Here is a 16,872-nt window from a genome sequence, read left to right as displayed (position 1 = left end):
TGTGTTTTGATAAATAAATGAGAAGTATTTTGACACTGATTTATTCACTCTCATTATGACAGCTTTTGAGAAAGTGTTATGTTACCCCATTTTTCAGGTGATAAATTAAACAGTGATGAAGTTGGTGACTCACCAAAGTCCCTGTACTGTCCAAAGGTCTCCTTTCAGAGAAGTGAGATGAGGGAAAGAAGACTTAACTTTCTTCTCATCTGAGCACAGGCTCTGTTTTCTTTGGCCCTGTACCAATGTCTGCTCCCAACAGACCTGCAGGGTTTTTCTCAGTTCCTTCTTTTGAAAGTGAAGGTTGCATGGATTTTGTTCTGCAGTGGCATCTCATCTTTGCTTTTATTTACTGATAACTTTATCAATAGGATGGTTAAAACTTCTGCAATTTTTCATATATATGTTGTCACAATTATAAGTTGTATTAGCAGTACTTAACTGCTGGACTGTAAAGTGCTTCCTTAGATGGGGAAAACTAGATTACATGTATTAAATCCATGAATACTTGGATAAAAATAGTTAAGGTTCTTTGTCTGATTCTCTTTCTTGTAAAATAGCATCTTGATTTCCAAACCTGGTTAGGCAAAAAATAATGTCTCCTTTTTTAATAACTGATTTCCAGTAAAATAAAATTTAGTATAAATGAATTTTCTTAGCAGTTTATTAAATGTAGCCATTAGATATTTATCACTGACATGCAGCTTTCATCTTTCCATAGTATTGTACAAAAGAGATTGCATCTAATTGAATAATTAAGCAGCTTTAATATATTATTTCATCTGGTATTAGTTTCTGAAACCTTGTGAGATATATAAGGGAGATTCAGAAGTCTTTAATAACAGACCAATCTGCTTCAGGACTTTATCCTGACAGTAAGGAGACATCATCACTCCTCACTGAAGTGCTCAAAACCTCACACAAGCACTTTGATCTTTTCCATTCGTCTTTGGAGAGAATTTGGCAGTGTTCAGGTCAAATAAAACCAGAATAATTAAAATAATCCATTTCACATACAAGTATTACAGCAAACTACCTCTTGATATTTTTTAACTCAAAGCAGATGGCAGGGGTTATTTACTTTATTTTGGGAATGTTTCATTTGCAGGGAGGTTGCATTGAAGGAGTGTGAGGCACAGCTTTTTCTCCCAGCTTCTGGAGTCTGCTCTCCCCTGGCTCTCCAAACTCCCTGCCTCACTCCTGGCTCCAAGCCCAGGCATCCCATCTTTAACCCTCCTTCTGGCTTTGAGAAAAGGCATTTTGTGCTCACCCATCTTCCTCCATTCAGACTAGCTTCTTGACATGGCAGAAGCACAAAAGGGAGTTTTTATGTTTTCTCTGTGTCATAAAATTCAGATCTGGGAGAATTAACACCGCTACTCACTTCCTCAAACACATTCAGACTATTCATCCAGTGCCCAAATACTCATAGTAGTGGTGAAGAGTTTCGTAGCTCTAGGGAATCATTTAGACTAGTCAGCCAAAGCCAGAATTAAAATTTAAAATGCAGTTGGCAATGATTATTAATCAATTAGCTCCAGGGAGCTGTCAAGGCTTCCTAACCAGAGTTAGAATAACAAGAAGTGTTTTTGAAATAATAAAACTAGTTCCTTAATAAAACTTGTCTCCTCCTTCACACATTTATTAATCAGATGATGCCTAAAAAGGTATCAGTAATTACTTTTATATGAATGAAATTGAATTGGAATGAGAGCCATCTGCAGGAAGCAGTAATTGGCAGATCAATTTCTTTAAGCATACATGACTTGAAATCTTAGTAGTGCAGGGTGTTAGAAGGTGGGAATCTTACACTGCCCTAAACACCTTGGTGTGACAGCAGATTTTATTATGCAGTGAGAGATAGCTGAATATCTCAGCTAAATCAAAAAAATGTGATTGGGCTGTGAACTGCTGAACTCTTCTAGGTTGATCTGGATATTGATATTGTCCCTTTGTAGAGCTCTTCTGCAAAAAGAAGAGTAAGTAACCTCATTCTGTAAGGTTACAGCCTGGGAGATTCAGATGCCATGGGGCCTGCAGCACTCCATCCACCTCTGCCATACTTCTGATGAATGCAGCTGTGGGATGTCCAGGCTGACATGTCAAAAATGACAAGGATGGCTGACGTGTCTTTTTGTTTTGGGATATTTTTTAAGGTTTCTATATATATTCTTGTTGGTCCAGAATAACTCCAAATGTGGTACTTCTCAGATGCACTGTAAGAGCCACTTGTAGGATGGGTTATTTGAAGAGGGCTGCATTTTTCTGTAGCAAAAATGAACTTTGCCTAACTAGCCAGCAATAAAAATACTTGGATTTCATTTAGAATTAAAAAAAAATCCTGCAAATGAAATTGCTGCAACAGCGCATCAAGGGCTGGTATCCAAATTAATAAGTAGCAGTTCTTCAATACTATCCTAGCAGAACTCACTTCAGTAAAGGGGCTCAGTAGGAATTAGACAATCCAAAATTTGAAAGTTTGACAGTTCTATACCTACAGGACATTGCCATCAGAACAAGCCAGCTCTGTAGAAGAGTTACAGGGCCAGTCCTGCAGCACAGGCTCAAGGTTCAACTTCCATCTGAGGAGGGAATTTGCCCTTTCCTGGAGGGTGCATGAGGGAGTCCCTGGATACCACAAGGGATGGGATTGATTTGAGGCCAGCTCTTTGCCCAGTTTGTCAGGCAAGGAGAGGGCACTGGTGGTATCTGTTCTCAGATGCTGCTGGCACCCATCCTGCCTGGCCATCCTCCAGACTGCTGAGCTGGGTTTCACCCCTCAGGTTCTCTTAGACCATGGTCCACCCTCTAAGCAGCTCCTGTTCCTCAAAAACCTGGGGAAACCCCACTGGGAAAGGTGCAGGAAGAGGATTTGAATCTTGTGGGGAGGAGAGGCCAGCTGGGCTCCCTGTAGCTGGGACTAGATCTGCTGGATGCTGAGGCAGAAAGGAAAGATGTGCCTGGTTCTGGGATGTGGTGCAGGGCAGCATTTGGCATCTCCTTAACAGAACCAGAGCATTGCTTTTCCTTGTTACAGTGAAATGCTGCTCTGGACTTTGGAACTGCAGAAATCCCTTAGGCTTTTGCAAAGAGGAAAACCACACAGAAACACCCAACCTGACAAATTGAAGACATCTGGGTACAGAAGGGCAGCCCATTTTCAGCAGTGCTGCTGCTCAGTGGCCCAGCTGGATTAGGCACCTTCCCAGGGTGCCAGCATCACTTTGCAGCCTCAGGGCTTCCTGAAACAGCTTGTGCAGAACTGGGGAACACAAACCTTGAGCTCAGTGTAATGAGCACTAAATTGGTTCTTGGGTGTCCTGGCTGGTTCAGAGCAAAACCAATCAGCCAACTTCAGAATCCAAATCCTCTTCCAAGTGGCCATTTCTTCATCCCTCCTTAAAAGCCTTCACAGATAAAGTTTCACATCAAGTTTTTTCTCTTCCAGCATTATTTTTATCATTGCTATATGGAGAACCATGACACTTTCATACATTTCTTGTGTTTTAATAATAATACACAAAAGTTTGGGTGATTTTTTGTGGGTTTTGTTGTTGTGGGTTTTGGTGGGGATTTTTTTGTGATGGTGTACTTTTTTTGTTTTGTTTTGTTGTTTGGACATTTAAAGTTTTAGAAGCTGATTTAAAATTTAAAAAGCAGTGAAAATGAGCTCCTCAGCTTGAATCTGTGCCTTTGCAGGAGTGTTCTGTACCACAATTAGACATTTTTTGGTGTAAGGAAGAAGAGAATTGACCATATTTGTTTTTTCTGGGTCTGGTAGCATATCGCTCATCTGATCTTCAGAAAGCATTTATATAAGTGGACTTGTGCCAACTTTTGGAAAGGATTTTACGTGCAGCTGGCTCCTTACATGATTTTCATACAGAGTGTGGGGCCCTCTTTATCTCCTCGTACCCCCCAGGATGTTCTTCATGGGAGGGAGCCATAACAGTTGTTTTCATTTTCCCTTTCCCTTATTTCTGGTGCAGGAATCAGTGTGACCAGAATTAAGTGCAAGAAAAGATGGACATCTGGAGAGGAGATGGGACTTTGGGATAGCACTTGATTGTATATTCCTTGCAGGAGCAGAACAGATTGGCTGTGAAGGGCTCAAATTCTATTTTTTATTCTTCTTCTGTGATAATTCAACTCCTGTTTGTGTTCTTTTTATGAATGTATGTAAAATAAAAAGCACATTTAGCTTAGAAATACAGTAATAGTAGCTGTGGGCTTTCAAGCCTGACCTTTTTGTTATTACTGAAAACAACAGCAAGTTCTCAGCATGTTATTACTGCTATATATATTTTTTTTCCAATCAAAATGCAGTTTTGCTGCAGGTAGGCTAATGTGGATACCAGCAACTAAATAACTAGATCAGGAAAATAATTTTTAAAGAAATTGCAAAGGTTGAATGCTGTTGGCATTTGCAGATGGGTTGGTGCCTGTGAGAAGTTGAATCACAGGGAGGCTCCCCAGGTATATTGTACCAGATGTAAGAGACAGGAGCTCTCCTCACGACCTGCTGCATGGTTTTGAGGCATTGTTACAATTTTCTGGGTCAACTTTTCTTCTCACCAATCATCTGTCTCATCTGTTTATACTTGAAGCTCTTCAAGGGAACGTCTCATGTTGCGTTTGAACAGAGCCTGTGGTGGGGGAGGAAGAGGATTTCTAGCGTGGCTGAAGCTGCAGGATGCAAACATAATATAAAACCTTACAAATGATGGCAAGTGATAAAAGTACATGCAATAAAAGATAAGCTGTGATAAATATTTTATGTAGATCTAATCAAACTTGGCTTTATATGGCACAAAGGCCCCTTCCTTTCACTTTATAAATACTTTCTAAGAAAATCCTGTGACCTGTTTGCTGCACAGATATAATCAGATGCAATCTGTCCTAATACTGGACAGGACAAAAATGGGACACTTGAAAGCACATTTATTTTTTCCTGCATGTGTGATACCTAAATTTAAAAAAGCTTCCTCCCCTTGCCTTTTCACAAGTCTATAGTCCTTATACTGTGTCTAAACCAGATGGAAGAATATATTAAAAAATGTTTTTAAACCACAGATTGAAAAATGGTGCCAGGATTTTCAACCAAAAATGTGGCACTGATTCTAAAATCTGTTGACAATTTTAGAAAGTTTTCTTTTGGCAAATGAGCTCTATTAGTGTCTTTTCTTTCTTCCAGGAAAATAAGAAAAACCTTTATCTGAGTCATAATTTAGTTAGATTCCAAACTGGATTTGAGAATATCAGCATAAATATATTAACTTTCTCCAGGGATTGGAGTTGGGACATAAACAGATTCATCCATAACGTGAGACAAACACAGTTAAAGGCTGTGGTTGTCTCTTATGCCTGATATTGGGTCTTACCACAGGTCTGTGCTTCCAGGATTTTAACTACAGCCGTTCCAGTCCAGTCTCAGAAAATCTATCAAGAATTTAAATTTAATTTTGGCTGTTCTTTCCAAATGAGGACAATCAGCATCACACACTCTTGAACTGAGATTTCTTCTTACATTGGATTGAGCAATGAAGTTCACCACGAGGCAGCTTTCTGGGCATGCAGTTTTGTGTGGGACAGCAGACATTCAAAAAACATCTTTGTAAAAGTAAATCCATTTGAAATACCCCTGAGAGAAATAGAAGAAACTCTGAATACCCCCAATAAAAATAAACGCTTTTACATTTCCCTTTAAATAATTGGACGTGTTGTAACTGGAGAAAAAATTATTATTCCTACTTCACTATATGCTCTATAAGGGCATATGTTAAACTTCCCTCCACATCCATATATTTTTTATATATCCATATAAAACCTCCATCCATAAAATGGCTCTTCTCCCACAAGAGTGAGCTTATGCCAAATTTTTGCCCCCTCTATGCTGCTTCCAGGGGTTCCAGGGAGCCTCTTTGAGGTGCAGCATTCCCTGCTCACCTGTTGGCCATATGTGCACTGGGCTCACCTCTGGACTGCCCTGATAACAGCATTCAAAGTTTCCAAATTCGGGCCTTATAAGGGCAGTGAGTTGTCTTAAACCCCAGTGCATGGGGTTTTAAAGAGGCTGCAGTTGTATGCATTGCACTGTGAAATATTCCAGCCCATCCCTTGAGTGCCAAGGGTTTCAGCAAGGCTTTAAATATCTTTAAGGGGAATTTTTTTTGAGTGGTTGTTCTTTATTGAGGAAACACCTGTTATCCACATTTTATGGGTAGGGTGGTGAGCTCAGGAATGATGCTGTTTGCAGAGAGTTTGGGGAATAAAGGGTCTCACTTGATTCCTGCAAGTCTTAATCATGTGCCTTAACTCCTGTTCAGCCTCCCTTGGGGTGGAAGGACACGGGTGATCCTTAAGGACAGGTTGCAGAGTGGTGAATAACTGGGTATCAAAACAGAAAAGTACCCAGAGGAAGAATGTGACCATTTCTGTGTAGTGTTGTAGATGCTTTTAATGTTTTCCATGGATCTTTTCAGGGGAGCCCTGACGTTGGTGCAATGGGCCAGACCTGTGACTCTGTCCCTCCTTTGAGGGAAGCTTGGGAATGTCAGACATGGGATAAATCACAGAAGAGCTGCAGGACCCTGTGCTCTGAGCTGCTCCTCAGGGCTGGAGAAAACTTTCAAGTTAGTTCCTTGCTGCTAAACCTGGGGTGTATGCTGGAGAAATCCAAATTTGGTGGCAATCTGCTTTTTCTGGGATAGATACTGAGGCTGAAAGGTGTATCCAGGGTGGGCTGCACTGCCAGGGGCACTCATCAGGAGCAGTGGATGTAGGTGAGGTGTCCTTGTATCTGGCACACAGCAGTGCTCTTGTGTGCTCTGGAAGATGTCAGCAGTCACATCCCTGTCTGTCTTTCTGGTTTCTGGAGACTTGTCTCCCACTCAATAATTTTTTCAAGTGGAATCAGTAAAATGGTTGATTCTCAGCCCTGAGCTTTTCTGCACTCAGTGATTATTTGCTGGTTGTGACAGCTCTGTAGAGTTTTGTCCTGGCCAGTAGTCTCAGCAGATGCATTGTGTTGACTTCCTGAATCCAATTTGTAACAATAATGTTTTTCTCATACTGTGTTTCTGGAACCAATTTGCCTGCTTTCCCTTCCCCATCTCCTTCTCCCGGGACACCCCAGCGAGAGCTCTGCCCTGCACGCTCCAGTCGCCTTCTGTTTGCCTCCTTCCACTGCCTGATTCCCATGTTTTGGGAGTAGATTTATGGGAGACGACTGTAGACACACTAAAAATCATTTATGAGATAGACCAGTGAGAATCTTGGGCAGCTTTTCTACATGAGACTCTCCTGCTACGAAACAAAAGCCCAAATGTAAAATTTCCTAAGCTGCTTGATTTATTTGATTCATTTCCTCTGTCTATTCAATTTCAAAGCCATTTAGGGGGATCATTTGCACAAACATTTAAGTTCTCTTTAACTAAAGTCAACCAATGTGTTTTTTCAAACATTAGCTGTGTAAAGAAGGCAATTAGTGTTTGTACAATATATTGAAAATTAGCCCGAGGCACACTGGAAAAATACATGTTTTACACATGTGTATTTTTCAACCAATTCCATAGTTTGTACTAGATCCTGACACAGATCATTCCAGAAGCTACCAAATATATTCAAACTATGAAAGAGGTTGCAATTGTCTATAAAAAGAGGGGGTTTAACTGTAATGTGGTTGGTTTTGCTCTGTATATTTGATCACTCGAAGGAAAAGCCTTTTTTCCTGCTGTAGTATGTCAAGGAAGCTTATCTGCATGTAAACAGCAAAATGAAATCTCTCTTATGTTGTAAGGGTTGGAGTTTTCTACTTTAGAAGTTGAGCATTTCTAAAAATGTTCTAATGATGTCATCCTGATACCAGGAGGCACTCCTCTCACTTCGTCATGGAGTGATTTTTTCCATAGATTTTAGTGCTGTCACAGGAGTAGGAAAAAGCTGCCATAATCATAGCAATCAGTGGAGAAGTTTTATTTTAATAACTGTTGGGGGAACAGCTGTCATGTTATCTGCAGTAGAGATTGTGCACCCATTATCAGGAATTCGGGTCAAGAGTAGGACCATTTTCCTGAAGGGGAAGAAACAGGCATTGTTGATTCAACCATGAATGGTTAAAAACTTGGGAGTATTTTCTGAAAATGGGAGTACACCCATAGCTATCAAGGAAAACACATTTTTTTCTAGTTGTAATAATGTAGTGTTTAATTCTAATAGGACAGATCACACAACAAAAGAAATGGCTTGTGAGGCTCTGGGGCTATAATGGACACAAATGTACTTTCTGCAGTTGATTATGTTAAAGTATTTGTTGTTTATATGAATTACTGTGGTGTATATAGAGCAGAAACTTTCAGGAAGAGAAGCCTAAACTTTTGTTTGTTCCTGCAAGAGTATTCACAGGAGTTAAAGTCCATATGGAGTCTTGGATGCAGGAGTACAACAACTCTCCTTCACTTGTAGAAGAGAGCATATGGTTTTGGTAATAGGTTAATAAGAGCAATTAACCTTATAGTGCACTCAATTGTTGGTCTCAGTTGTTTATAAACTAGGTAATAAAGATATTTTAACATCCTATAGTTTTATAGGAGATTAAGTGAAATCAGGCTGTATTGTTTAAGTTTCAATGCCAACAGTACTCAGGTGATACTGTGATAGAAACATAAAATTAGCAGAGTAGAAGATTCAGAGTACTCTGTGGTGTGCCCAACCAATGGGTATCATCACAAATGTTGAAATACATAGAATAGTTTAGAGAAATACAAACATATGTTGAAGGTTTTCATTAGCAGAGGAACTGTTTTCCTGGGATGCAGTCACAGATCTGTCACTCAGCTTATTCTTGTCACCTTGCAAAGACTGTAATGTGAACTGTTTCCAGGCTTTATTTACCTAGAAAAGAGTTCTAAACTTACCTTCTTCTTCTTGAGGATGAGCCTCAAAAAAGAACAAGCTAAAAAAGCACTGTCATTGCTTTATTTTGTTTGTTTGGAAAGCCTTCCTGCAGAAGTCCCAGTTCTCTGTTAGGAGCTGCTGTGTTTGCCTGGCTAACAGAATCAGTGGGTACAGATGAGCAGGTTGCTGTTGGCCCCACAAACTGCACCCACAAGAAAAGCCATTTCTACTTCATTCTCTGTTGTCTCCTCACCACCACTTCATGTGGTGTCATTTGTTGTCCAGCTGGGCACCTTGCTGCAAAGACACCAAGGGCTCTGAGTTTTTGATTTACAAGGACTTTGGGTTCTAGGCTGGGGGTGATGGGAGAAGGGATGGTTTCACCATAATAACAGTTTTTTATTTAATTCTATAACTTGTATCTGTTGGCTTTTTGGCCTTCTGCTTTTGTACAATATCTGTTTTGCAAACTTCTGCCTACTTATTTGGCTACTAAATTATTATTCCAAAAGAAGCCTCTAAATCAGCTCATCTGTAGAATTTAGCTCGAGCACGTAAAGAATAATATATTGTGGTTATTGGTTTTGTCTGTCCTTCCTGATTTACTGTTGTCTGATTTTTACCTTATATTTTGGTTATAAGCTGTTTTAATATATTTAGCTGATGATAACCCTAATGAGCTGTGATTCTTTTCCTTTATTCTGAATTTGAACATCAAGACAATAGTTTCTTTCTTTAGGTTTTCTTCAGAGGCTTCCATGAAACCTTTCTATACAAATTTGTGGTCTCATTTTTTTTCTCTTTCATTGAATTGACTGAACAATGTATTTGCTGGTGCAGCATTCAGCAAAGATGAGGACTCTCTTGCTTTATTAGACTTGACAGTGTTTAAACAATACTAATTCTCATACCCAGCTGGCTTTTCAACTGATTTCTGTGCTCTCTATTGCTGTGTAAAACAAGCTGGAACATTAATGGCATCTTGCATGCTACCCTCTGGAGGCCTACTTTTCTTTAGAGAAAATCAAATAAATGTGAAAGTTTCTGGGTTTTCTCATTAAATTTCTTTTCTTTTTTTCCAAATGATACTTTACTGTCAGATTTTGTACATGCCACAATACTAATTTTCAAGCACATTATTTTAAAAAGTAGTCTTCATTTTATAGATAGATTTACTGGTTTGCTCATTTTTAATAGAAATAAATGCCTTTATCTAAACCAAAATATACCAGCTTTAAAAACATGTTCAAGATGCACATGAATGTTCTATTTTAACCCAGATGTTAGTCATTTGTTCAGCCTCTCACTTTTAACAGTATTCAGTATTCTTCATGAGAGAGAGAGAGACATAAAAACCCCATTTTTTTAGCCTATAAATATAAATATTTAAGTCATGCATTTAGACAAGCCCAAGCCTTAAAATGTTTGCTCCTGCAGGATGAATTTTGTCTGTTTAGAGCAGCCATCTGGGATGGGCTGCAGCCATTGCTGAGGTGACCATTGTAGCACAAGTCTCTCCTTCCAGTCCTTCAGAGGCTGCTTAATTTCATATAAATTTCAGTTAATTATGAAACAGCAACTTTCTGAAACCCAAGATTGATTCTTGTCCCCTGCCCCTCCCCAAATTCTCAGCCCTGCAGCAAGGGTAAGGATTTGGGGTGCTTGGTTGTCTGGGTCAAATGAGGGCAATGACCTGTCATAAAGGACTGGCCAAAGCTGAGGAGTGGGATGGGATATTTAACTTCAAGGAATCAGTGCTTTCTAAAGAAAATTTCTAACCTGCTTGGCTATACTATATCTTATACTTTTTTGCAGAAAAGCCAGGTGGCCCTGTACAAAATGTGTGCCAGTATCTGTGTCCCACAGTGCCATGACATTCCGTGTCGTGCATACAAAGTCACTTGGAAGCCTTGTAGGGAATATTTTCTAAATAAAGAATGTTTTGATATCACAGTATTCCATTTAAGCAATTTTTTTCCCCTAATTTTCTACAGCTGGTCTAAAAACCCAGAAGAATGGAAGTTTCAGAAGACCAGGCAGACGTGGCTTCTCCTGCACATGTATGATAAAGAGAAGGTTTGTATTCATGCTGCTTTTTTTCAGAACAAATATGTTACAGTCTTAAACATTAGCTATAGCTATTCTTTATTAACCAAAACTTCCTAGTACTAGCCAAGCACTTGTCTCATAATTTTTAATAACTTAAAAATTACTTTGTTTTTAACCAAGATGATGAAGCATTTTAATTGCTTGTCATTGATCTTTTTATTTTGTTGGTGATCATTGTCCTGTGCATAGATTTTTATACCTGATGTATAGCAAGAGAGATGGACTTGATGTATAGCATAAAGAAGCAGATTCATGATTTATTTAAATCTGGAGTTTGCTGAGAATTTGAGTCATATGCTTAGTTTGCATTTCCTAGTGTGGAACCCAATACTGCAAACCACAGTTCTCATATTGTTTCAGATATCTCTGGGCTCCATGGAAGATGTACAACCATATTGCCAAGATGTTAAAATAGCTCTCTCATTTAAATATAAGTGAAACCTGATGTTGATTGTGAAAAGCATAAAGTATAACCAGAAGCCAGGCTTGAATCCATACTGAAATCTGTTCATTTCATAACTTAAAAAGCAACATTAATTGAATTTCCAATAAGTATCTGACCATTGTGGTATCGAATGAGGGTGTCAGGTCATTCATTTTGTTGTGCAATAGAACAAACCTCTGCCCATTTGCACAGTGCCTCACTTATTGGTTCATTTTGTTGACATTCAGTTAAGTTTTGCTGATTTTTTTGTGTGCACTTGAACATTTACTCATACCAATTGTCCTGACCCAAATTAGTCAGCAGCTCCAAAGCCAATCACCTGACATTGGGTGTTACCTTTTTAGGCAGCCAGATAATTAACAGCAGAGTTTCATGAAGGCAAAAAAGTTCACACTGTGAAAATACTTTAAAAAGATTGCGGAATACAAATTTGATTTTGGGTTCTGTGTTGTTTGCTCTGTCTTCTGTTTTTTAAATGTCTCTCTTTAAAGCCTTTATCAACCTTTCAAAATCAGTGTATGCTCTTCAAAGCTACCTAGGAATTGTTTGGCAGGCAGAAAGATGTTTTTATTTTCTTTACCTGTTTACTTTGGTTTTGTGTTGAAATATGCTGGGACACAATGAACTGTAAGTAGCATTTGGTTTATGTATCAAAACACCGTTTAACTCCTTATTTCTCAACACTGAAACAAAACTTCCCTTTTCTTACAATTCTGATGGAAGTGCTCTGATTTATCTGAATTCACATATTTTGTAGTTTAATAAGCAGAGGAGCATTGAATATGAGCTTCAGAGAATGATTAACATCTGCATCCAGATTCAGTGAAGTTAGTAGAACTGCTCAAGTGCTTATAATTAAGCATATGATGAAGTCTCTTTCTTCATCAGGACCATAGGGAGGGCACACCCAGCTTCTTTTGAATATTTTTTTATACCCAAATTCAACTTCCTGTCCATTACAGAATGAAATCTGTTGGTAATCCCAGCATGACTAAAGTACAAAAGGAGACAGAAGTTTCTTTCCTTCCTAAGCCACATCTTTGATCTCATGGTGTCACTTGGATGCCTACTGAAGAGCCATGCAAAGGCCTGAATTGAGTTTCCTGTACTGATATGCCTCTTTCTGTAAGAAATAAGTTGAGGTTTCAAAATTTGCTAGATAAATGGTGTTTTAAGCTCCTTTAAAATCCATCTGGTGGCTGGCTGACAGCTTCCAAGCCAGGCCTATGTACCTATGGTGTGCATACTTCTCCAGCACCCAGGATAAAATAAACACTAGCTTATTTGTTGGTCTTTATCATCTGGCACAGCATTTTTAGGAAGTTGCTAGATCAGTCTTCAGCTTCTGGACTTCAGGGCGTGGTGGGGTGGCTGAAGCTTCTTTGGAAGGTGACCCAAAAGGCAGCCTGGCAGCAATGAGCTGAGCTTCTCTCTGCTCGTGTCTGTGTTTGCTTTGAAAAATACATGGGTGTCTGCAGGTCTCCAAGTCTGAAAATACAGAGTTGCAGAGGATAAATTAAATGTGAGAACTGTTCTTTTCCTGCTACTCTTTCCTAGTGTTTCCCTCCTTTTCCCAAAGACAGGAATTATTTCACTTGGGATTATTTCCATGTTAATCAGTTCCAGTGTATATTAGGAAGTTAGGACAGAGGCAAGATTGGTGTGTGAGAGAGAAAAAGAAACAAGAAAAAGGTCAAAACAGTTTAACAAAAGAATAATAACAAAATCCCATAAGCCTGGCTTTGACTTCCAGAGCCATGCTGGGAGATCTTCATCTCCAATTTCAAACCAGCCTTGAACTGACCTTGGAAGAAGGATTGTGTTCCTCCTTGGAAAACCTCAGCAAGACCCCTGAAATTACTGCTTTTGTACTACTGTATTTGAAGAATTAAAATTTGGATTTCATTAGCTTTCTTTGTGTGTTCCAGTCCTTGCTATGGCTCTGCTGTCTGTGTAAGTCAGGAGGAAATATGATCTTACCTTGCCCACGGGGTGCTGTGTTGTGAGCTGCTGATGAAATAAACCTCAGAGCTGTGTTATGTTAAGGGAAAAAAATCAGACTTTTTGAACACTAGGACACCCTTAGGGCCAAATGCTAAATGTTTTCTAGGCTTCAGGCAGCCTCATGTTAAGTCTGCACACTTAGGATTTCTAAATTTAGAGCAGACTTTCAATTGCCCCCTCAAGCAATGCACATAAATGATATAATAATAGCTGTACTTCCACAGGTATGTCTATGCCATGAGCTCTGAGAACAAGAGTTGTAAATTACAGAGATAATTTGGCCAAGGTTTGAAATGTGGAAATGTTGCTGACTTTAAAAGCTCAGTACTGAATATCTACATTAAAGGAACACTGTCACTTTGTGTCTAAATGACTTCGTCTGTTACTACTGCCAGCTTACTGTGAGTGAAAACTTTCAAAAATATAGAAATTTTTCATTGTGTTTGATTTGTATAGTATAGCAGCGCTTCATATATCATCCATTTCAGTGTTAGTCATTGAAAAATTAATATTTCTTTAGTAACTGCGTTGTTTCTTTAATGCAAGAGTGTTTGTGTGAAGAATTAGAAGGTTTTCCATAGTGTACAAGTTACGAGGCTGAACGCAGACTTAAGTTTTGATTTATTACTTTGTAATACCCCTGATTGATGAAGGCAGTGTTGGAATATTCTTTCTTCCTCTTCTTTTGGAGTGATAGAAGTCTTAGTGATCAAAGTTCAGCTGCCAAATGTCCATGGAGAAATAAGTTGTAAATTAAGTGTCTGTTGAAGCTCTGTCTTCTCTGAAATGTTGATACTTTGCAGAATCGAAACCGCCCTCGATTAATTACTCTTGAATCCTTTAAATACTTACGTATGTGTTTGACTTAACTCGTGTCAAGTTATATGTGTAAAGTTAAACATGGAGAAACATATTTGCAGGGTGAGATCATTTTAACATCTCATGATTCACAGCAAAAAATATCCTGTTATTGGCTGAAACCTGCTCCACAGATACACAACATGAAGTTAAGATCAGCGTAGGTCTGTTCACATATTCCTTTTGAAAGTACTTCAGTATGAAGTACTGAATAAATCATTCCAAAGTCCTTGCTAAATTATTGTCAAGATTAATATAATGATCATTTAAATTGTATGTTGTACCAGATAAGCTAAAACTTAATCTCTGACTAGTTAATTAGAAAGGGAGTGAAATGTAAATAATGGAACTGTAGATGACTAAAGTGCTTTTAATGTTAGACATGTTGGTAGAGCCTATCAGTTTTAGTCAGCATGATTTAAAAATTATTTCCATATGTCTGAATTTGAGTTTGTTTTTCAAATTAAATTCTAGTCTTTTGTATAAGCATTCTGTCCAAGTGTGCAATGGTGGGTGGTATCTCATCCTAGCAAACAATTTTTTTGGGTAAGGGTGAGGGGAATTCCACCAAAATTCTTCCCTCAGACATATGCATGCAATTCTCACTGAATTTAGAAAGATTTACATGTGTGTTTCCAAAAGGAGGGTTTGGCTAATGAGTTTTGTTTTTTTCTTCCACCAACCCTCAGAGCCTGGGGCTCCCTGTCAGGCAGTGTTTGCATTTGCTGATCAGCGTTTCCACATCTGCTGAGCATTTCCTCTCAGATGCTTTGCCCATCTGAGCACATGACAGTCCTCTCACCAGGGTCCATCCATCCCTCCTGGCAGCTTGAACCTTGGCAGGAAACATTTCCACTTGGATTTCCACTTGAAGCTGGACCTTGGCAAGCACCAAAGCCCGTGTCATTCTCCTAATTGTCTTTCAGGTGATGCTGTGACGTGATTGTGATTACATATTGAGAGGGGAGATAATAAACCTGTCTTTCCTTCCTTTTGTTTTTTCTTCCAAGGTTCCAGACAAGTATTTCACCATTTTACTGGATTATCTGCAAGGGCTTCAGGGCAATGCACGAGACAAAACTGTGCAGAAAGCTGAAGCTTTTATGAAGGAATTTGATGGTTCTGATGGAGAAGACCCAAACCTGCTGGGGAAGTGCGAGCGCATCAGACAAGTTCTACAACTGCTGTCCTGAGAGTATTTCTGTGTCATAATTGTTGTGTGGTGGAGGGCAGGAGAGGATGTCACACACTGAGGCTGTAAAGGATTTGTAAAGATAATACTAAATTTTATACTCGTAATTTTTTTCTGATTGAGAATATTTATCGTGTTTTGAGGAGATGAAATAAAAATAACATATATAGCCCATAGCCTTGCTATTAATCTTATTGCACCTCTTTAGAAGAATAAACCTCTCTCCCTCTCATTAGTTTTTCTCCATCTCCCCCTCTAATTACTGTTAAATTTGAGGAACATTGCAGCTCTTAATAAGAAGAGCAGAGGAACCAACATAAAGCCTGGAGGGTCTTTTGCAACGGCAGCTTTTAAAATGAGTGTACAGTAGAATGCATGCTCAGCCAGCTGTAATCTCTCACTTTCAGCTTCAGAAGGATGTCACTTGGATTTGGGAAAAATCATTTTCAGTCTGTTGAACACAGGTTGTATAGCAGAATTGCTTATTAGTACTTCACACGGTGATCTGGAGATACTATCAGCTTTGTTGGTTTTGTTTTTGTACTTTAAAGTTTTCAAATGCATTAGGGCAATTGTTTAGATACTCAGATAATGCACAGATGGGAACAGATCAAATCCTTGACAATATGTGGTGAAATCATCCCATTGTAGCTAAAATTAGCCTACAATCAGAAGTGCTGTGCTGTATCCAGCCTGCCAATATTGCATCTTCCTCTTCCTCTTGCAACTGGCATCCAAAAGAGTTAATTCATGTTCATTCCTTTTGGCATGGGACATTTGTCTCTTATGAGCATGCTGAAAGTGAGGCTTTCAAGTGAAAACCAAGGACATTAATTACTCAAAGTTGGATGATTGAGTTATTTAATAACACTGCTATTCAGAGTTCTTGACCTGATTCTTTAATGTTTCTGCAAACATTGTTCATACTTTATTAATAACAACTATATGAAATGTGTGGTGGTGTAGAAGAGTGGCTGTCTTTGGGAATTACAGCTTTAATTTGGGTGGGTGAAGGAGGAGAGGATCTATGGATATGCAGGCCTGATTTTCCAATAAGAAGCATTTGAGAGGATTTGACAGCCTTCATCGTCATGGCTTAGTACAAATCTTTGAAAGAATGAAATGTATTAGTAATAGCAAATAACTTGTGCTTTCTGACTTACTGAGGAGGATGTTTTCAGCCAAAAAAGACTAGAAACCAGCATGCCCTCCTCTAAAAGAATAACTGGGCTGGAGTTTGGCACAAGAATGGGCAGAATTGAGCAGCAGTGTCCGGGTTCCTCATTGAGCTGCTGATGGTGCCTCTGGGCACAGCAGGATGAGGGCTGCAGAGGAGACAGAGCCAAAGCCTTTCTGAGATGTATAGCAC

At 39.1% G+C, this 16,872-nt stretch overlaps 1 protein-coding gene across 4 annotated transcripts in view; it reads left to right on the top strand.

Moving 5' to 3' along the window:
- The window catches only part of C17H7orf50 (chromosome 17 C7orf50 homolog), a 119,598-nt gene extending 103,921 nt beyond the window's left edge, over positions 1–15,677 (top strand). For all 4 annotated transcript variants that reach the window (XM_059862170.1, XM_059862172.1, XM_059862173.1 and 1 more), the window contains 2 exons: positions 10,890–10,971; positions 15,322–15,677. In XM_059862170.1, coding sequence (XP_059718153.1) covers positions 10,890–10,971; positions 15,322–15,504 — 265 coding nt within the window. In that variant the 3' untranslated portion in view covers positions 15,505–15,677. The remainder of the gene's footprint in view (positions 1–10,889; positions 10,972–15,321) is intronic.
- Positions 15,678–16,872: the final 1,195 nt, after the last annotated feature.

This window comes from Haemorhous mexicanus, chromosome 17 (genome assembly GCF_027477595.1).
Source record: "Haemorhous mexicanus isolate bHaeMex1 chromosome 17, bHaeMex1.pri, whole genome shotgun sequence".
Taxonomy (NCBI): Eukaryota; Metazoa; Chordata; class Aves; order Passeriformes; family Fringillidae; genus Haemorhous; species Haemorhous mexicanus.
Note: the sequence above shows the minus strand (reverse complement) of the source record. Positions and strands in the feature narration are given on the sequence as shown.